We start from the raw sequence: 22,817 nt of genomic DNA, 5'->3' as shown, positions 1-22,817 counted from the left end.
GCCCTGGTTAAAAGCCTCCAATGCTTATTAGTGTGTGTGCGTTTGAACGTTTGCATGTTTCAACCATACATTTCCATTTATAAAATAAAAATAAAAATTATATAAAAAAAAAAAAAAAAAATTATACCTCCTATAATAGTGGGGGTCGCGGCTCTCTGACACTGTTATTTCGGGGGTCGCGGCCTGAAAACTTTGGGAACCCCTGTTCTAACACAAGCGTCCGTGTGTAGCAGCACATCACAAAAACTACACATCACCTGCCTAAAAGAGCAAACGATACATTTGGACTTTGTTTAAAAATATGAATTCCTCTCAACATACTAATTATAAGGGATAAATAATCTGGTTTCCAATACAGTTACATACTGCAAATAAAATGCCTGATTTTTTTTATTTTGATGTCTACTTTCTTGATTTTAATATTATTTTATAAATGTATAAATTGTATGTGTATTTTAAAGGAAAGAATCTATAAAAAATATTATTGAAAAAAGATAATAATAATGTATGTGGGGAAATCTTTTTTTTTATTATTATTTTTCCTATACCTTTCGGCAGCTTCCTATTTGTAAAATTCCCTGATAGTCCCAGACTTGGGCAGAGACTTCCCTCAATATTTCCCTGTTTGGAATACAACTCTCAAATACAACTCTCAAAATTCCACAATATTCCAAGACCTAAAGCAGAGACTTTATGAATTTCCCTGAATTTCCCTGTCTGGAATACAGCAACCCCCCCTACCTCCGTTGCTACGGACATGGACATAAACTTTGATATTGTGGTCTTGTAATTAATTATGTATTTATGTATTTAACTGCATGTAGTATGTATGTATTGTAAGTGATGTTATATGTTCTATGTTCTATGTTGGAACAATGCTGTAACAATGCTGCACTTAAACCAAATTCCACCAGCCTGGCTGGGTGGTCATAAAAGATAATTGATTGAATTGAATTGAGCTGTGAAGAATTCCATGATATTTCCAGGAGTTCCGTGAGCGTGATTTTGGTTGGGTCTAATCAGTGTCTAATGAATGGGTTCTTGTGTTGGGTTATGTGTTGATTTGGAATGTCTTTGTCTAGTGGTTATGAGGAGTATTAGAGTATGAGTGTATGGAATGTTGTGCTGTTTTTGAGCACGTTTTAGTTTTCTCTGAGATGTCTTTGTTTGTTGTTTTATTGATATTTGTTGTTTTATTGATATTTGTTATTGTTCTATATTAGAAAATGTGGCATAAATAGTCGTTTGTATGTCTGATTTTGATTGGTTTAATGTTCTATAATTGTTTGTATATTTTATTGGTGTTTTATTGATATTTGTTTTGTTTTCATGTTGTTTTATTGATTATTCTTGTTTAATTTTATATGTTTGGATCCAGACCCCAGGAAGAATAGTCGCTGCTGAGGCAGTGACTAATGGGATCTGAAATAAAGAAATAAAGCGGTGGGAAGCGTGTTACTGTACCTGCTGCGGCTCATCCTTTATCACGCCCGTCTTCCCCAGCAGGATGCGGCTCTTCTTCAGCGCAGACTCCTTCTTGTTCTCTTTGGATGGCGAGTGGGATGTCCTCTCCTCCTTCTCATCGGGAATTTCTACAAGAGACAAAGAATTATTGTATTTAAAATTAGCCGACTTGGCTTACATTCACACAGCATTAGAAGTAACACATTTATTGTAAATCTAAATACGCAGAGATATATACCGTATTGGTCCGAATATAACACAAACACAACACCTCTTTTTCAAGAATTTCTTTTAGAAAAATACTTTTTTGAAGACCAAATCTTGTTTTTATAAAGAATGAGCATAATTTTATTTGAAAATAATGATGATAAAACACGTTGTTTTATTCAATGTAGGCAATGTGCGTTTCTGTTGCGCGCAAGGGGAGACTTTATAGTCGGGAACCCGACTCACCCGGGCCAGGGTGAGACCTCCACACTGTTTGGTTTAGGTTCGACAGGCGGGCTCGCCCGGACCTCCGCTCTGTCTACCTACGCTCCATTTGAGCACGTAGCGGCTGCGGCTGGAAAACTGTAGGGGACCCGGACCGGTCGGGACAGAGCCCTGGAGACTAGCTGTTTGAAACGCACCAACCGTGTGCCTTGGTCCCAGAGAGGGTCACAGCTCCGACCTCCACCCTCAGAGACACTTGTTCTAAACCTCCCGCCGAGGGCTCGCGCCACACAGCCGAGAAGGCTACATCATTAATGATTGTTGTGACGTACGTGGGTTGGTCATTATCATTATTACTGTATTTGGAAGACCATGTGAACATCAGGTTAGTATAATTAGTATGTGTTATGTTATGTTTTGTATGTGATGTGTGTGTGTGTGAACATGAGAGCTAATGCTGTCTCTTCTTCTCTTCCTGTCAGGTGCTGCCCGTCCCTACACTGAAGAGTGCTGATTGCCTAATGAGTGACAGCTGATGGCAATCACCTCGAGAGGGACGGGTGGACAAATACCTGACAGCACACACACATCGGGGCGCCTCATTCTGTCAATTGCCAGTGACCAGAGTGGAGTGGGGTTGCCATTGTTTACCAACTGTGTGGGATTATTATTGTGCTTGTTTATGCCAATTGCCACTGTGTGTGGACTGTTAATTAAGTGCTGCCTGCGTGGACCAAACCCTGTGTGGGGTATGTATCTTGTTGGCCATTTTAGATTCATCCTACACTGTGAGCTATATGGTTAGAGTGGTGATTCCTCCTACACTCTAAACATTGGGGTTAAAGTGGTGTTCATCCTACACTGTGAGCTACATGGTTAGAGTGGTGTTTCTTTGTATAGCCAGGTAAGCTTGATTGTGTCTTATGGCACTTATGGTTATTTGTAAATAGCCCTAATTATCTTATTGCTGGGTGGTTCCCAGATTGCCAACCACGTGGCATGTGGTTGTGTGTTTAGTGTTTGACTTGTTTATTATTATACTTACCTTGTTTGTTCTCCCATTTACCCTTTTCCCTGTTTGTTTATATGTTTGTGGGATTACTTCCCCTCCTTAGAATAATAAATCAGTGGCGGTTTGAATTCCTACCCTATACAATAAATATAATTTACTATTTTGGAAAGGCGCCTTGTGTACGTTTCTTACCTGCCCGGGACTGTTTTGAAAGCATTTACTGAGAGAGGCTGTTTTTGCTCATGTGCAGCCGGCTCCAGTTATTATTCTGTGTGGTCCTTAGACCTTTGTACATGACAATTGTATATTGACATTTCAAAGTCTAGACCAGTGGTTCTCAAACTACGGGTCGCGACCCAAAGTGGGGTCGTGGGTAGGTGACAGTGCGCATCGGCAAGTAAATACAAAAATGTAATAGAAAATCAATCAAAAAAATGAAATCAATAATATATAAACAGTGATGGGCAGTAGCTACATAGCTTAACTACAATTCTTAGTAGCGTGATGGTAGCGTCGCTACTTTTGAACCAAGTAGCGTTCTCTGTAGTGCAGGCGTGAAGAAACGCTACACCGCTACTATCCGGAGAAACAGAAATAACGTTTTGTGAGAAAAAGAAGAAAAAACTGAGAAAACCCACTATGATTGGTTGGTTGGTTTAGATATGAGTATGACGACTCACGATTGGGTAAGGTTAGGTCAAAACATTACGGGTAGGCCAATCAGAGGCAGGATAGGGCGGGACTCCAGCTCCGCAAACCAGGAAGTGAAAATCAAAACACAAACGTACTGAATGAATGAATGCAATTTAACGGATTACATGAACCAGTCTGCGCAAAATGGCAGAGGGATTCGATGGCATTGATGAAGATGATGATGTCAATAACAACAATGCCTCTCCATGGCCCTATCTGGAAACATTTATGACTGAGTTTGACTGAAAAAACACCTAAAACATATGTGTTATTGTGTCAGCCAAAAACGAAGCTGCTCTCAGCTTCCCACACACGTCCAGCACTAACTTGAGAACACATATTCAGGTAAGCTGATGAAAACTTTACATAAACATTGTCAACTGTTCCCAAACACAAGTCAGTGCACTTGCACAAGTCAGCAGGAGTGGTACATATCTAGCAGCCAAGGAAGTAGTATTGTTTGTCTAGCAGTGTCAAGCTTGAGTGTTATACTCTGAGTACATACTGTAGTAGTATAGACATATTAGCATAGTTGGTAGTAGTATAGACATGGTAGCATAATAGTCAAATGTTCTGTTCTATTGATGTCCCACCGTTCATGTAAAGATGGATTTCGTTAATGTCTATTTTGTAGACAAATGTTTCTTGCACTTTTTCTTTGGCCAGGTTATTGTCATTTTGCTACTGTGGTTTGAGTTGAAACAGTAGTTTATCCTGTGCTGAAAAGTCTCCATTCCAATAGAGAGAGTATATTTGGTGTTTATTTGATTATTGTTTCACTGCCTTTTATTTATTACGTTTCCACAGTTCTTTCCTCATACTTTATGAACACTATGGGTGCCGGCCAGAAATCCGGAAAATGACTGTGGATTGCCAGCGCTATTTGTCTATGGAGAAATTCCCCTTCTTTGCAGGGCTATAACTTTTTAAATTCTATTGCTACATTGCCATTATTAGGGCCCATTCAAAGTCCTATATGTATTGTTCATTGTGTAGCAACGTTAAACTTTTTCATTCACATATTCATAGTAAAGTATGGTCTAATGTATAAGTATGTTTTCATCTCTTTCTGCAGCTTTCTCCAGAACGTGATATATAGCCCCAAATGCATTATATTGATGATGAAATACAGTTTGATGGCAATCGGGGCGATATAAAAAATTTCAATTGGACGTACTTCTAGAATGATCTACGTATGATTTGATGATGACCGGATGGGCGGGGGATCGTTTATAATTCCGTGGGCAGCGTTATATCATTCATCTAGTGTGGGTGATATGTTCATCATAACAGTTTATATGGAATACGATCAAAAATAACGCTGAATCTTACCGTATCCTCCTCGCGCCGTTGGGCGATGAGCGTGGAACAGTCATTTACCTATTATGGTATGTAGAAATATCGGGTCCATTTCCAGCTTGTATAATAGTATATATGTCCAAATCATGTTGTTTATCGAGTTATTGGCAATCGATCGCTATGTATTGTGTCGAGATCGAGTCCCGTGAGCCAAACAGAGTGCCCGGAAGTAATATGGTCGACCAGCACAACCTCCATAGCACTTCCTGTTTGGCGATTGCGCCGATCGGCCACCAGATGGCGCTCCTGAACCGCCAGAGAGCTCAGTGGGTCCTCCTGGTGGATTTCAGGCCAGCGGAGGGGAAATATGAATCCGATCGCAGATTTTTGAAATATTAATATAAGGACGCTGTACAGCGTCCTCCGGCAACTTGAGCATGGCCGGGAATGACGCTTTAAAGCGTTTTCCGGCAGTCAAAGTGTTAACATTGTGTACATAATACAAGTTCATGTTAAAAGGATGACACAAAAAGCCAGACCGAGGGCTTGTTTCAGTTTTATAATAAACAATCAATCAACCTGAACCTTTTTTTTGCCTGCCTATTTGTTTGGTGGAAACTTGATCATGAAGTATATTATAAAAAAAAAAAAAAAAAAAAAGTAGTGCCGATGTAGTTAGCTATTTTTGCCATGTTCTTGTAGTGTAGCTTGCTACATTTTCGAAGTAGCTTGCCCATCACTGTATATAAATATATTATAATGCTTTTATGTTCTGGCAAACATATTTTGGCTAAATATGCCTTGTTTTACAAATGTGTATTGATAACATAGTGCTGTAATAAAATGTTCTTATGCATGATCAAGTTCAACAACGTGTGCTTTTATTTTGATATTCCTTAATTCCACGTTGAAATGACTAAATTGAATTATTAACACATTGTCTGCCACGCAGTTTGCCCATCTTATACCACTCTCTGCCAGTGCTGTAACCCTATGCCTATGGAGTCGCTCACCTTCTTTGCAGGGCTATAACTTTTTAAATATTATAGCTATAATATCGACATTACTATGGCCCATTCAACATCGGGTATCTATCGTTCCGGATGTGGGAATGTTATATTTCTCCATTCATACATTGTCGTGTTAGTACCGTCGTGAATATAAGTATGTTTTTAGTGTGTAGAGCAGTCATTCCTAGAACGCAAGTTATAGGCCCCGACGCATATTATACATAATCGATTGGCATTTCGTTCCTATACACGCTATATTAAAAAATTCAAATGCATATGATCGCTATACATTATGCTCCATCATGCGTGAAGGAAAGGGGGGGGGGGGGTCATTTATGATTCCTTGATTGTCAGTAACGGCTTTCTTTAGTACGACATCATACGCTGATCAGATGGATTGCAATAAAATAAATGCACAATCGAGCTGGAATTAACGTTAGATTCCTCTTACCTGTGGCCGATGAGTCTGGAGAAAAGAAATTCCAATTATTTGATTTCGATCTGCTAGATCCATTTCCCGTTTGTACGACGCAATAAACGCCGAAAGCATATTGATTCTTGCGTCTCGAAAGCGATCCAATGCACTCGAGGTGTTTGTCTGGATCCACGTAACAAGATAGCTCTGCCGGAACTTTTTCCCCGATGCACAGAGCGCCACATCCGGTTTAGAGTAGAATGCAACTTGCCCAAAATCCACCAGGTGGCGGTATTGAGGTGTTGCAATATCAGACAGAGTCCAGCTGGCTCCCGGAGCCTTCCTGGATGAATTATGAATGCCAATAGCGAATAAAGGAAATAACTATCATAAAAACGAGTAAACTCGTTGTTGGCGTTATTAGATTGGCGGGCAATAACGAGTAAACTCGTTTTTGGCGCAGGATCTGTTAAATGTGGGGTCGCCAAAAAAAAAAACTAAATAAAATGGGGTTGTGGTATAAAAAAGTTTGAGAACCCCTGGTCTAGACCCTGAAAATAAGATTTCTTTCTAGGGGGAAAACCCCTGTCTTATATCCAGGACAATATGGTACTTATTTTAGCAAAAAAAATTATGTTGTATATTTTATTTCTATGTATTACCTTCTTTTATTTGATGTATTCGTTGTATTTCTACTACGATAATTTTATCTGGTGCATTTCATTTTTGGTATTACCACCGATCTTGTTGCTTTCTTAAATATCTTAATTTTATGTTTGAACAGCTCACTGTGTTGCAAATGGATGAAATGTGCTCTATAAATAAATGTTGATTGATTGATTGATACCAAGGATGATATTTTCGTCGTTGGGATCCAGGGTGAGGACAGGCGGGGAGAGCAGGTGATCCATGGCCTGGTCGTCCCAGATGATGTCATCCTCCCAGCGCCCGTATACCAGCTCCTCGCTATCAATGGGGAAGATGGAAAACCACGGACAGTCGTCTTCATGGTGAGAGGCTGTGGGGGAACAATAACAGCAAAGAGTCAAATACTGCACGGAGTCAGAGAGAATGACTAGGAAAACCTGGATGAAAATTTTGACTTATTTCCCTGATGATTAGTCTGGGGCTTGGTTCTGGCAACTCTGATTTGTAGGTTCAGTATAGATTACGGTACACAGAAGGCATGGTTTTGGGGTCACGGTTCGGTACAACAGGAAAAAAGCTACAAAATACCAAAATGAAGCAGAGGGTGTGCGTGTGGGGGTTAAGATCAAAGTAAGCCTCTACGGATATTGAGCATCATTTTGTGAAATGTGCAACCCTAGTTCAACCTGTCGAATAGTCCCCCCCCCCTGAGATGTATTCGTCGTATGGCTCCAGCACCAAACCGTGACATCTGTACCGTGAAGTCACGGAACGAATACATGTACCCCCCTACCAGGGAGTAATTAAATCCATTCAATTGTTGGTGTTGTGTTTTTCGTCGCTAACACGGTGGCCCAGCGACACAGAAAGAACTCGTAAACATTTGCCCAGTTGAGGTCTGGCACCCTGCCATTGGCTGTGGAAGTGGGTAGATTCCAAGGTAAACCTGAGGAGGAGCGGTTGTGTGTTCTATGTGATCTGGGAGTGGTGGAGGATGAATATCATTTTGTTTTTTATTGCCCTTTGTACACCGCTTTGAGGAGGGCTTTATTTGAGAAAATTCAAATTGTAAATCCGGATTTGTTTTGGCAGTCTGAGAGTTGTATGTTGAGTTGTTTTTTTGTGGAGGACATCTTCAGTTTTGCAGCATTTTTTGGAGAAAGCATGGCACTTGAGACAAAACACACTATATCCTATATAATTGTATATGAATTCCTCTTGTTTCTTTGTTCACATACATTGCGTACAGCTTGTGTTATATTACGTTTTATTGTATTTTCTTTTTCTTGTGGCCATCTTGGTCTATATGTCATTTGTCAAGTAATTTGTCAAGTATATTATTATATACTTATTGTTTATGTGTCTTGTAGGCCCTTTTTCATCACAGACCTAAAATCTAGTTTTGCTTATATGCTTATATATTTCACATTAGACACGTTTGTAGAATGTGTCTGACTTCCTGCCTCTGCGGCTCTGCAGACTGCAGTTTTCCGGTTTCTGCGGATTTGCTGCTCTACAGATTTTAGGATAGTGTTTCCGGCCCGTCCGCCGTAATACCAAATAGAAGAAGAAGACACACGAGGTAGATAATTCAGCGCTATTCAGAGGAGCGAGGCGAGTGGATGTCTTTTCAAAAGCCGCATGGATCAGAAGAAATTACACCGTGGGCCAAGAAAGTCTCCTTCCAACTTTACCATTGGCGCCGGATTGATACTGCGTTATGGTGAGTCAACCTATGATTATATTCCCGCCGTGGACCTATGCTCTCTTTCTCTCTCTCTGGAGCCAAACTGGTCGACTAGCTAATATAGTACTACTAGTAGCTAACGGTGTGTGCCTGGTGTCAGCGCCTGTATTGCTTTTCTCATGTTGTAGTTTCAGTGGTAGTGCGTTAGCTCATGGTTAGCGATAGCCGGGTTGAGCTAACTGGCTAACTGATAGCATCAAAGTAACGTGCGCAGCCAGCAGCTAACGTCGTAGCTAGCTGCCGGCTAGCTGCCGGCTGCGCACGTTACTTTGATGCCATCAGTTAGCCTAGGCTAGAGTTAGCTGTTAGCTTGTGCTACGAGTCGACCATTGACATTAGCCGTGAGAATAGCAGGGGGTTCTGGCTTATTTTGTCCCGCCAGCGAGAGGCCTTTCGTCAACGTGGAGACCTGTGTTGCGGCCTTTCGCCCTGCGTTCCTTTTGTGCAGGTAAGATTAATGAAAATGTCATGACATTACCCCACTCTTCCTTCCTTCCCCTCCCGAATGTTTTGTTAATAACGATGTTTTTTTTCAGGCAAAACATATGCTACTTCACAACATTTGGAGATACGACATGTGCTGTGTGTGAATGTCTTGGTCGCTTGTGTAGCTTGGGTAGCGTTGGGCCGTTGGCCAAAGCTGTGTGTGGCCTGGTGTCACAGTACCTGGCTAGCCTATTTAGCTGATGTCGGCCATTGGCTCCTTGCTGCTTTGGTTTCTCTGGTATAGACCCTCTTCTTGTTGGATTTAAGTGTTGATCTTTGTCCTTTTGGATCTCTCATACATGCTCTAGTCTCTCTCTAACACACACACACATGACAAACACACATGTTCTCTCTCTCTCTCTCTCTCTTTCTAACACACACAGTCTGCCTATGGCGGCCTTTCTCGATGGCTAGGCTGTGCTCAAGGATCTTCAGTCACAGTGCTCAGGTATTCTGCCACTGTGTACTCTCTGTTTAGGGCCAAATAGCATTTCAATTTCTTTCCAATGTCTCTCTCTCTCTCTCTCTCTGTACACTGTATATTGACTAGAGTTGTTCCGATACCGATACCAGTATCGGAAAAGCCGCCGATACTGGCTAAAATGCTGGTATCGGTATCGGCGAGTACCCTCTAATGCTGCGCTCCGATACCATATGACGTAATTTATCAACAACACTGTGGTCTGTTGAGTAAGCATTATAAAACAAACGTGTGCTTAATCGATTAAAGTGTCAATGCCATTTGTCATTTTAACAGCAGATACTTTCTTAAATGTCATCGTCCCGACAGAGCGGTGTTGACGGAGAGCTCATGGGTTCGCTTGGTGGCTGGAGTTATTAGCATTGAACAGCTAACCGAAAGCTAGCTTTAACATTACCTTGGCTAAAGTTGGGGCTATTCATATAATCCAGCAATAATGGCTGCAGACCTGCAAGCAAAGTACAGCAAGTTGGCAAAGGAGTATTCCAAGTTAAATCACAATGTCACCAGTAACGTTACAGTCTTCTATGGTCTTCCCATATACCGGTAGCTCATGCTAGCTAACGGTAACGTCGTCATTGCACAATTGCACGTCGCGTACACAATTAATGACATGTTGCGGACAGCCATATCGGCGACAATGTTTAGCTTTTAGTGCCAAATGATAAGAGTCTGAGGCGGAGTCTCAAAAGAGAATGTTGAATATTTATTGTGCAAAAATCACAACAGATCCGACTGCTACTGAAACGGAGCCTTGTAGACAGACTGAGTAGGGTATATCTGCAGAGCCAGTGGGTAGCGAGTGCAGCAACGTATAATGTCCGTGTGGATCATTGGAGTAGGGTATATCTGCAGTGCTGAAGCCCCATACTCATTGATTAATGATACTAATACAAATCTATACAATCACCTGTTGTTGAATAAATACCATTACTTTCTAGTTATTACTAAAAAACAGTATATATAAAACAGTATTTGTTAAAAAAAAAAAAAAAATTATATTGTATATAATATCGTTTTTTTTTTTTTTTTATGTATGCACTGGTATCGGATAAGTATCGGTATCGGCCGATACCCAAAGCTTAGGTATCGGAATCGGATCGGAAAGGAAAAAATGGTATCGGAACATCTCTAATATTGACTGTAGAACGGGAGCTCTCTCTCGCTCTCTCTTTTGCTATATGTTGACTGTATCATGCCCCGCCTCGGGCAGCGCTATTATTTAAGAATATGTTGACTGTGTATATAAAAAAAAAAAAAAAAAAAAAAATATATATATATATATATATATATTTTTTTAAACCTTTTTGGGGGGGGGGGGGGGGGGGGGGCTCGCGTTAAATCTCGCACAGGGCCTCGCATTTCTCCCAGGCGGCCCTGGCTGGGCATACACCTGTATGTAAGACACGAAAATAAAATACATCAAATCAAATAAAATAAAATCATCATAAGAGAGGCAGGTAGTACCTAGGTGGTCGTGGTTGTTTTTGTCCCTCTTGGAGCTGGAGATTGGAGAGATTTTGGGCATGGGAGGGGGTGCGGGTGGAACCAGCTGGGAATTACTTCTAGAGAGGCCTGAGGGGAAGAGGGAAGAAAGAAAGAAAGAAAGAAAGAAAGAAAGAAAGAAAGAAGAAAGAAAGAAAGAAAGAAAGAAAGAAAGAAAGAAAGAAAGAAAGAAAGAAAGAAAGAAAGAAAGAAAGAAAGAAAGAAAGAAAGAAAGAAAGAAAGAAAGAAAGAAAGAAAGAAAGAAAGAAAGAAAGAAAGAAAGAAAGAAAGAAAGAAAGGTGAGGTTTGACCAGTTCTTTTATAAAATCTATTATAAAATGACCTTGAATATCAATTTCCACCTGAAAGGGATTCATTTATGAGGTTGGCAAGATGAGGAGCATGTTCAGTCACAGACACAGACTCTACTCAAGTGTCTGTTGATCTGCTGAACGTACCCTGCTGTGCGTTATACGCGTTGGCGTTGCGCGTCATGCTCGAGGGCAGCCACCCTGCTAGACTGGCCCTCTGGGTCTTGGTGCCCTTGTGCTTCACGTCTTCCCCGTTCCAAATGATGTCGTCCTCCCACTTGAGTTGGGTGACCATCAGGAAGAGTTCGCTCTCAAGCCCCGTTTTGTCCTTTTCCACATGATCGTCCCCCTGCAACCACAGATCACATAACATAACATTGCAATACACAACATAACCTGTTCAGTGGACGCTTTTATTCAAAGTATCTTACTAGTACTCCATAATATATAATGTTTTCCTCCATTTTAGAATTGACTAGTGACGGGGGGGGGGGGGGGGGTCAGTGCCTGGGGGTCGAGGTCAATGCCTGGGGGTCGAGGTCAGTGCCAGGGGGTCGAGGTCAGTGCCAGGGGGTCGAGGTCAGTGCCTGGGGGTCGAGAGGTCAGTGCCTGGGGGTCGAGGTCAGTGCCTGGGGGTCGAGGTCAGTGCCAGGGGGTCGAGGTCAGTGCCAGGGGGTCGAGGTCAGTGCCAGGGGGTCGAGGTCAGTGCCAGGGGGTCGAGGTCAGTGCCAGGGGGTCAAGGTCAGTGCCTGAGGCTTTCCCTAAACAATAGTATATGGGCGCAGCACCACTATGACAACACACCAGCACCACCATGTATTAAAAAAAAGAAGAAAAAAATGGTTTTTAAAGGGGAACTATCTTACTATTTCTTTCACTATTTGGGCAATTTTACACAATTCATGTGAGTCTATGGAACACATCTGTAAGGTTTAAAAAATTTAAATAAATCATTGTTTTGTATTTCTAATCAAGTTCTGTAGAGCAGCATTTTCTATCCTTCAAGATTCCAAGCTGTTTTTGGCTGGGCTCCGCCCATACTCGCAATGCGCTGTATGACAGTTACCCACAGTCTGCACTGGCAGACAGAGAGAGACAGAGGGACAATGCATTGGTAACTTGTTTCAAATGACAATATATACCCCTGTGAATATTATTGCACGGATCGGAATACGAATATAATTTGTAACGGGTTGACGTGACGCCAGTGCTGATACAGAGAGAGAGAGAACGAGCGAGAGAGAGAGAGAGAACGAGCGAGAGAGAGCGATAGAGGGAGAGAGAGCGATAGAGAGGGAGAGAGATAGAGAGAGAGGGAGAGACAGATAGAGAGAGGGAGAGAGAGATAACGAGGGAGAGAGAGGAGAGATCGCTCCGAGAGCGCGCGTGTGCGCGCTTCGAGTCGTGATGCAGGGGGACTCGGGGAGAGACAGAGGAGAGCCTCTCTCTCCCTCTCTCTATCTGTCTCTCCCTCTCTCTCTCTATTTTTCTCTCTTTTGGGGAAGTGCAAGTGTCGGTCTGTCTAAAACCGCTTTCGCATTATTTCCACTGCTCCGTTTTTGAGCGAATTGTTGATTGTGGGCGGTGGCTACAACCAGGGGCTGAGATATGCAGATCAGTGCCTAATTCACGTCAGCGCACCAGTCAAATCAGAATGGCTTGGTTCAGTGGGGGAGGACCTTCTCTCATCTGAACTGGAAGAATGCGCAAAAAATAGAATACAACCCCACATTGCTAGAAAACAATGCTAAACACTGGAAAAGGCCATTTATAAAGATAGTTCCCCTTTAAATGTATTTTATTGTGTGTGTGTGTGTGTGTGTGTGTGTGTGTGTGTGTGTGTGTGTGTGTGTGTGTGTGTGTGTGTGTGTGTGTGTGTGTGTGTGTGTGTGTGTGTGTGTGTGCGCGCGCGCGCGCTACAGGTCAGGTCTGGGCGCCTGCTCAGCGAAAGGCAGGAAGTGGTGAAGGCAGCGTGACCTCCCACGCGTTACACTTCACCAATGAAAGTCCTCGCTGCCAGGTGAAAAGAGAGCCGCTGGCTGTCTCTGCATGTGTCGGAGGAAGCATGTGGTAGACTTCAGGGTTCCCTTGTACCGACCAGTAGGGGGAACATGCGCACAACGACTAGGTAGGGGAGGGGGGGAATTGGCATAACGACTAAATTGGGATGGGGAGAAAAGCCTAGAAAATCAGGCGAAGAAAAAGAGGATTAAAAAAAGAAGAAAATAAAATTCTGTTTGTAAATTGTAAATTGCAGGAAATTACAGCAAATGTGAGGGCGCTTGCACTAAAATGTGAATGTGACTTTAGTGCTCTACCCACAGAGCTACACAGAACCACAAATGATACACATCACGGGGGAAATCTCATAACGCCATTACTTAGCCAACATCACAGCTGGAGTGCAAGGTGTACAAACCTCCCGCGGGGACATTGGTGGCTCAGACTCCATCGGCGATGGTTCAGGCTCTTTCCTTGGTGGTTTGGGCTCTATCGACGGCGGTGCAGGTATCGCCTGTTTTTCAGCCTCCTCGTCATTCTCCTCTTTCAGTTTGAAGCCGTAGTTAAAGTTGGTTCCGTCCTCGGGGACTCCTAGCATGTCATACCAGAGCTGGGCCGGACCGTATCGCCACTCGGCCACTTTGGGTCGGGACTCTGTCTCTTTGTCCCCGTCCCCGCAGGTCAGGGAGAACTTGGATTCTATGGGAGCCATCATGGTGATCTGGAAGAGGAGAGAAGAGGATTGATAACCCATGTTAAACTACGGTGCGCTCCTCCCCCCCAAACCCGAACAGTAGTTTCAGTTCGTGTTGAGAGGGAGGCGGAACGTCTTTGGTAACTTATAGAAGATGACCGAAAGGCAGCCTTTGGTCGAGAAGAAAGGCAAAACTAATTCAGTCGTCGTCATATGATATTCTCAAATCAATGAGTAATCGTGTTTAATAATAGTTGTTACAAAGGATCAGATTAAACCGAATATATATATTTATTGATTGATATATATTGCATCATATTTATATATCATGTACTGTATGGCCAGTAATTAAAGTACATAAGACGGTAGTGGTTTAATGATACCATACTTATCAATACAGTCAGGGAATTGTACCCCTCAGTTACAATTGGTCCTTCGAGCCGGAGGGTAACTAGTGTAATATTAATATAGTGGTATTAATATCGACATGGCCAATGATGAACACTCCACAAAACGGTTCTCCTAAAGTAGATCGCCCGCAGCGTAGACGGCAGACACCTCAGTACTTAGAGGATTACGTTGCCAGTATACTACCTAGCTTTCTACAGACGGTAAACGCGGAAAAAGTAGATAGTAAAATTATGTCTGACCCTATCAACCAGGCTACCCCGCCTATAGAGGCCCTAGTGGGTTCTAACGTAACTGACCAAGCTCACGGAGGGGACCAGGAGGGACCTGACATGACTTTACCCCCCGCCAAGACCGAAGAAGTAGTCCCCGGAGAGCTCCAGGATAAAGACAGCCCTCCAGAGATGGAACTCGACCCGCTACAAGAAGAGGCGAGCACCCCGGAGATGGATCTCCAGGACTCGCCACAGGAGAACAGATCTCCAACGAGTACTGCCAGGAGCGGATCACCTCAACCAGCGTCTTCCCCCAGCGAGGCGGACAAGATGCTGGCACAGGCCTTCCTCGCCAGCCTAGCAGCCTCAACAGAGCGCGATCGACTCCAAGCACAGACGCTTAGTGAGCGCGAACATTCTTCCATGGAAAGAGAACGCCTTCAAGCGCAGCAACGGAGCGACGAAGATCGTATACGTCTAGAGATTAGACGCCTTCAGACGGAAGAGAATATGGGAAGGGACCGGGCCGAAGCCCAGCGCGCCGCCGCCGAAGCCCAGCGCTGCCGGTGCCCAAAGAGAAGCAGAGCGCGACCTCGCTCTCACCAAGCGCGAAGCCGAGCGCGACCGATTACAAGCACAGATACCCCCGCGGCTCTGCGCTACAGACCCCCGACTCAATTCACGGGTGAGCTTAACGCACGACCAGCCCCGAGGAACAGCACCTGGATACGCGGGCCATGGTACCCAGCAGGTACCAGCCCACCAAGAGGCGTAAGAGGAGACTCGCCTAGGAGGCCTCTCTTCCAACGCTCACCGATGTGCCAGCCATCCATGGCATCATACAAGTTCTCAAGTTCAAGTTCAAGTTCTTTAATAGTTGTCATACAGAAGTACAGAATACTTTCATACAAAATGCTTCTTACTGTTACGCTCCAGAGACTGTGCTAGACAAGATAGTATCAAATAACATAATAACATAATATAGCATGAATTTAGAAGAAGAAAATGAGGTCACAGTGTTCGGTATAGACATATGTACAATGTTCTGAGTTACCATATAATATACAATACACAATACTATGCAGTGTACTAATGTACAGTACTATCTAGTGCAGAGCAGAAATGGGATGAGGTACAATTTTAGGTACAATTTACAGTAAGGTGTACGAGTTGTAGTGCAATCCTTCATCCATAAATATAAAGTGTGGGGAGTGGGTGCTACAGTGTGTTTGTTTAAAGTGGGTGTGTGCTATAAGTGTGTGGAGTGGGTGCTACAGTGTGTTTGTTTAAAGTGAGTGTGTGCGTGTGGATGTGTGTGCTATGTGCGTTTGGTGGTTGTTGTTGTGTAGTGTTCATTCATTGTTCGTTTAGCAGCCTGATGGCCTGGGGATAGAAGCTTCTTCTGAGTCTTTCTGTGCTCGCCTTGAGACTCCTGTATCGCTTGCCTGACCGCAGCAGTTCAAAGAGGCAGTTGTTCGGGTGACTGGAGTCTTTAATGATTCTCTTAGCCTTGCCCTTGCAACGCTTGTAGTAAATGTTCTGGAGGGTGGGGAGCCCCCCTCCAATTGTGCGTTCGGCTGAACGTGTCACTCTTTGTAGTCTGCTTTGGTCTTGTGCAGTGCTATTCCCAAACCAGGAGGTGATGTTGCCGGTCAAGATGCTCTCTATTGTACATGAGTAGAAGTTCTTAAGGATCTTCTGGCTGACTTGGAACTTCCTTAGGCGCCTGAGGAAGTAGAGGCGTTGTCGTGCCTTCTTCACAACACTGTTAATGTGTGTGGTCCATGTCAAGTCCTCGGATATGTAGGCTCCGAGGTACTTAAAGCTGTTGACTCTCTCAACCGGTGCCCCGTCGATGCTGAGGGGGCTGTAGTCCTTGACCCCCGACCTCCTGAAGTCCACAATCATCTCCTTTGTTTTGCTGACGTTCAGGGAGAGGCTGTTTTCCTGGCACCATCCCGCCAGGACCTTGACCTCTTCCAGGTAGGCCCTCTCGTCGTTGGCAGAGATCAGGCCCACCACCACTGTGTCGTCAGCAAATTTGACGATTGTATTGCTACTCCGCTGAGCCACACAGTCGTGTGTGTACAGGGAGTAGAGGAGGGGACTCAGAACACAGCCCTGGGGGGCCCCTATGTTGAGGGTGATGGATGAGGAGGTGCAGTTGCCTGCTCTCACCACCTGGGGTCTGCCAGTCAGGAAGTCCAAGACCCACTGGCAGAGGTCATAGCCCAAGCCCAAGTCCCTGAGCTTGGCTATGAGTATGGAGGGGACTATGGTATTGAATGCCGAGCTGTAGTCGATGAATAGCATTCTCACATAGTTCCCCTGCCTCTTGTCCAGGTGTGATGCTGCTGTGTGCAGCACATGGGCTATGGCGTCCTCCGTGGACCTGTTGGGGCGGTATGCAAATTGCAGGGGGTCCATGTTGATGGGGAGGGAGGAGCAGATGTAGCCCTTTACTAGCTTCTCGAAGCACTTCATGGCTATGGAGGTGAGAGCTACAGGGCGGTAGTCGTTGAGGCAAGCAGGCTTGGATTTTTTGGGTACAGGGATAATAGTGGACTTCTTCAGGCAGGTGGGGATGACAGCCTGTTCTAAGGACAGGTTAAATATGTCAGTGAATACTGGGGCCAGTTGGTCGGCACAGACTTTTAGGACGCGGCCGGGGATGCCGTCTGGACCTGCTGCCTTCCTGATATTCACTTTTTTAAAGGTCCGCCTCACCTCATGCTCTGTTACCCTGAACACTGCGCCTCCATCAGCAGCCGACCCCCCCCCCCCCCCATTGCCGAGGCTTGTGAGCTGGTGTTGTTATTACCAGCATCAAACCTCGCATAGAAGGTATTGAGGTCATTTGCTAAGGAGATGTCACTGTTCAGTTTGAGGGAGGCGCCTTTGTAGTCTGTCATCGTTTTGAGCCCCTGCCACATAGCTCTAGAGTCAGCTTGTTCAAACTGGAGTTCAATTTTATCCCTGTAGCGTCGTTTGGCCTCTGACACTGTCCTCCTTACGTTGTATCGCGCCACCTTGTGGTCATTCATGTTGCCTGCCTCTAGGCCGTCGTTGTATGCTTTGGTGCGCTCTCTCAGAGCTTCACGGACGGATTTGTCTACCCAGGGTTTTTGATTTGGGTAAACTTTCATTTTGGTAGTGGGGATTGTTTCTTTCACCCTAGTACAAACATAGTCCAGCACTGTCTCCGTGTAGGCATTAATGTTATCTGTGTCGCGGAACACAATCCAGTCTGTGTGGTGAAACACTGACCGGATCGTCTCCTCTGACGTCACATCCCATTTCTGCACCTCTCGCGAGACTACGGGAGTACTTTTAATTCTCTGTCTGTACTTTGGTGAAAGAAAAATGGATGCGTGATCTGACTTACCAAAGCCACTATCAGAATGAGCCTTGTAGCCACCTTTAAATTGCGTGTAACAGTGATCTAGGATGTTACCGCCTCTGGTGTTGCAAGTCACATGCTGATAGAAGTCAGGCAATACCTACATTGGCACACCGACGTTTCCGGACTTCACACACGAGAACAGAGCACAGTACACGGAGCTACGAATGTGCCTAGAGACAATGAGACACCTCTACTACCCCATACACCGCGGCTCTAGCAGCACTCGACCAAAGATATGGACGCATATGGGACTACGTAATACAAGAGATAAGGCATATTGACCGCCTACCCCCAGCCACAGACAATCGCTCACTAGACCAGTGGTTCCCAAAGTCGGGGTCGCGACCCAAAGGTGGGCCGCGAGCAGCCACGGATGGGCCGCGAGATGATTTAAAAAAAATAAAAATAAATAAAAATAAACATTTTTTCTTTTTTTTTTTTGTCAGGCCACTGAACTTAGAAGCAGGCCAGGACAGTGTTTCTAGTTGTATTCAAAAATTCTATTCTATTGTATTCTAAAATGTGACTATATGGTTTTATATTAACTTAATAAATAAACAAAAACGAAAAATCTACTTATTTCAACGAACATTTCAAACTAAATAACAGATTATGCACATAAAACGCTGAAAACAACCGAAGCAACAATAGTATTTTAATGAGGCTATTATTATTATCATTATTATTTTGCAACAAGTTAGCCCTCTCATAAATAGCACATATAAATGAATAACTAACTTGAACTAACTTAATAGGCTTGAAGTGATATTTGGCTTAAAAAATCGGTCGCCTGGCAAAAAAAAAGAAAAAAAAAAGCCAGACGATGTGCATTGGGCCGCGGCTCTCTGACGCCTTATTTTCTGGGCCCCGGCCTGAAAAGTTTGGGAACCCCTGCACTAGACGACCTGTCTATCAAAGTACAATCCCTGGTAGGGATGCTGGGGGCGCAACGAGAAAAGGGTATGCACGAACTGTACGCGAACTCTAATGTCGAGAGGATTTTAGAGAAGCTTCCGCCCGCCCGACAAGAGCGCTTCAGGCGGCAAAGAGACCACCGTGATCCTAACGGTCCCGAGCCATCCCTCCTAGACCTAGCCGACTTCCTGGCGAGAGAAGTCAACAGCCTACGGTTGGATACGTTCATGCGGAGCACACCAAGCTCCAGAGAGGGACCTAGGAGAGCAAACGATGGCCGCAGATTGGTGACCGTCATGCACCAATCAGAATCAGTACCGAGCAGCAAGAACCACAGTACCCCCTCGATGAAAGAGAAGTGGAAGATGGTGTGCCCGTACTGCGAAAATGAACACTGGCTGTCACAATGTGACACGTTCAAGAAGATGACCACCGACGAGGTGAGTCAATGGATAAAGGCCAACCGACGCTGTTACCAATGTGCGCGCAGTCACATGGCAGCCGATTGCCGCTTAAAGAAGAGGTGTAGTCGGTGTGACGGAGCCCACTTAGACGTCCTACACGAAAGTAACAGAAGAAAGCCTGCACCCTCAAGCAGCACAAAGGCAAGTGTTATGTACATTGACCCCGCCAGCAGCGGGGGCGCCCGGGTGCTCTTAAAGGTGGTCCGCGTAACATTGAGTTACCAAGACAAGGTCATGGACACTTACGGCGTCCTTGACGACGGGTCAGAGAAGACCCTTCTCCTCGCGTCCGCTGCGGCCCAGCTGGGGCTGCGGGGGAGCGAAAACCAGATGACGATTCGGACAATAAGAAGAGATCTAAAGACGATAAAGGGCGAGAATGTCTCCTTCACTATCGCAGCAAGCGGGCAGCCAGAGAGACGGTATAGGATTACTAACGCTTTCACCAGCCAAGAAATAGGCCTGTCGCAGTACACCTACCCCATCGCCAAGCTGATGGATAAATATGTGCACCTGCGTCAACTACCTATACCGCTCATAGACGGTGCCACCCCGACCCTGCTGATAGGCTCCGACCATGCAGACCTCATCGTCCCGATGGACCGGGTCCACACAGGGCCCAGAGGCTGTCCTGCAGCAGTCGAGACCCGCCTAGGATGGACATTACAAGGCCCCCTCGCTAGGTCCCTTAACCGAACAGCAGCCACTAGCTGCCTCCACTCCAGAGTGACAGAAGAAGACACCACCCTCCTACAGCATGTCGAGAGGCTATGGACACTAGAGACAATGCCCTTTAAGAACGAAAAGAAAGACATTCGTTCCAAGGAAGACATTTACGCTATAGCCCTCCTCGAGCAGGGGACAAAGAGAGTCAAAGTCAACGGAGTGATGAGATACGCAACTCCACTCCTGAGGCGAGAGGGTATGCCTACCTTCCACGCCCCAAAAGAAGCGACGGAGCGGTATCTATTGAACACAGAGCGGCGCCTAGCCAGAGACCCCGCTCAAGAGACTGTGTACCGCGCTGAGATTAACAAGCTAATCACAGCGGGACACATAAAGAAAATTGACATTGAAGAGGCCGATCAGACGACCGAATCATGGTACGTGTCGCACCACAAAGTCCACCACAACGGCAAGGATCGTATTGTGTTCAACTGCAGCTACCAGATCGGATCACAAAATCTGAATAAAGAGCTCTTGCCCGGCCCAACACTAGGCCCCTCTCTACTAGGCGTGTTATTACGTTTCCGCCAAGACAAGGTGGCCATCAGCGGCGACATCAAAGGGATGTTCCTGCAGGTGAGACTAGTGGAGGAGGACAAGCCCCTGCTGCGGTTCCTATGGAGAGAGAGGATCGGGGACGAGCAACCAGCCATCTATCAATGGGAAGTCCTCCCTTTCGGAACCACATGCAGCCCATGCTGTGCTACGTTTGCACTGCAAAAACACGTTGCAGAGGACCCAGCAGCCGATGAAGTGGTCCGACGAAGTGTAAGAAATAGTTTCTACGTGGACAACTGTCTGCAAAGCGTCTCGACGCCAGAAGAAGCCGAGGCCCTTCTACTCAAGCTCCGCGCCTCCCTGATCAAAGGCGGCTTTGATCTCAGGCAGTGGGCCAGCAGAGACCCGCAAGTATTGCGCAGCCTCTCCCCCGAGGACAAGGCAGCAAGCAGCGAGACCTGGATGGCGACCATCCCAGGAGAAGCCCAAGAAATGACATTAGGACTAGTCTGGCGCTTAAAAACAGACTCGCTCCATTATAAACACACACCCCTGACCAAGGAGCAGGGAAGGTCGACTGCACTACCGACCACCAGACGGAGTGTATACAGAACACTCGCCAGACAATATGACCTGTTGGGATGTATTCTACCTTACACCACCAGGGCAAAGATGATTGTAAGAGCGTTATGGGACAGGCGGCTAGGTGGTGTAGTGGGCAAGGCACTCGCCACCAGTGTGGAGACGCTAGGATTCGCGTGTTCGAATCCAGCTCTCCACATTGTTTTTCAGTTTGGCTGGTCGTCCGCAGTAATACACATTGGCCGTATTACGGGGAGGGAAAACTGAAGGGTGGGGATCGAACGTTGTGAACAAGCGACTCCTACAAGTCGGTTGGTGCGCCTGCGCAGTAGAATCAGGAAGTGTCGGGGGCAGCGTGAGCCTCCCACGCGTTACTCCTCGACACTGAGAGATCGAGCTGCGCAGGTGAAAAGATGCGACTGCTGTTACCTCAAGTACCGGAGGGGACTTGTGCTATGTATGACTTAGTCCACATTGCAGCCGGCTTGTGGGAGGCAAGAAACAGCGTTCGTGACAGGGGAGGGTTGAATTGGATGATACGAAATTGGGATGGGAGAAAATATAGAAAAATGGGAGAAAAAGTGGATCAAAAAAAAAAAAAATAGCGTTATGGGACAAGGACCAGGGCTGGGACGACCCCATACCCGAACACCTTGCATCCACATGGAGAGTGGGAGACGGAACTCAGCTCACTCCCAGGTGTCAACATACGCCGCAGCTACTTCCCACCCACAGTGAGGCCGGAGACGTGCCAGTTGGACCTGCACGTCTTCAGCGACGCCTCCGAAGTAGCCTACGGTTCGGTGGCCTACTTGCGTGCCCGAGAGGAGGGAGGAGAAATACATACTGCTTTCATCCTGGCTTGCTCAAGAATAGCCCCATGCAAGCAACAATCTATCCCGCGTCTAGAGCTCTGCGCAGCCCTAGCAGGAGCGCAACTCGCTACGTTGATCCAACGTGAACTCACCATCCCGGTGCAAATCTAAGTTAATGTTCTCTTCCTTTTACTTGTTTTTTTTTCTTTTTCATCCGCTCTCTCTGATTTATTGAGGCTCTCTCTTCAGTTCAATACCTTCATATTATTCATGGGTTACTATAAATTACACAAGTTCATATAAAATGTAAGTGATTAGGGCATGACAATTGAAGCTTATTTTTGGTCTTTATTTTTAGTTTATCTCATTTAAATTTTTATTTATTTATTTTTTACGGGTAAGTGGCCAAGCCACAGTCGACATTCTACTTATGGTAGAATTTAGAGTGTTAGATCCTATGGTATACATAGGAATGTTAAGGATAATTGGATCATTCTGGGATATCCGGTGGTGCAAGGGAGGGAGTCATACGCAAAGGTTGTGTTCATGGAACACAATCCTGTACGACTCTCGGTGGGAGGGAAGGGTAGGGGATTTTTATTTGTATATATGT

The 22,817-nt window shown here is 45.2% G+C and overlaps 1 protein-coding gene across 2 annotated transcripts in view; it reads right to left on the bottom strand.

Annotated features, from left to right (window-relative positions):
• taf1 (TAF1 RNA polymerase II, TATA box binding protein (TBP)-associated factor) overlaps positions 1 to 22,817 on the bottom strand; it is a 240,835-nt gene that overhangs the window by 126,295 nt on the left and 91,723 nt on the right. For both annotated transcript variants that reach the window (XM_084319907.1, XM_084319908.1), the window contains exons 8-12: positions 13,903 to 14,205; positions 11,631 to 11,832; positions 11,155 to 11,262; positions 7,173 to 7,343; positions 1,465 to 1,592 (exon numbers count right to left, since the gene is read on the bottom strand). In XM_084319907.1, the coding sequence (XP_084176033.1) occupies positions 1,465 to 1,592; positions 7,173 to 7,343; positions 11,155 to 11,262; positions 11,631 to 11,832; positions 13,903 to 14,205 (912 nt within the window). The remainder of the gene's footprint in view (positions 1 to 1,464; positions 1,593 to 7,172; positions 7,344 to 11,154; positions 11,263 to 11,630; positions 11,833 to 13,902; positions 14,206 to 22,817) is intronic.

This window comes from Notolepis coatsorum, assembly GCF_963971535.1.
Source record: "Notolepis coatsorum genome assembly, chromosome: 8".
NCBI classification, from domain to species: domain Eukaryota; kingdom Metazoa; phylum Chordata; class Actinopteri; order Aulopiformes; family Paralepididae; genus Notolepis; species Notolepis coatsorum.
Note: the sequence above shows the minus strand (reverse complement) of the source record. Positions and strands in the feature narration are given on the sequence as shown.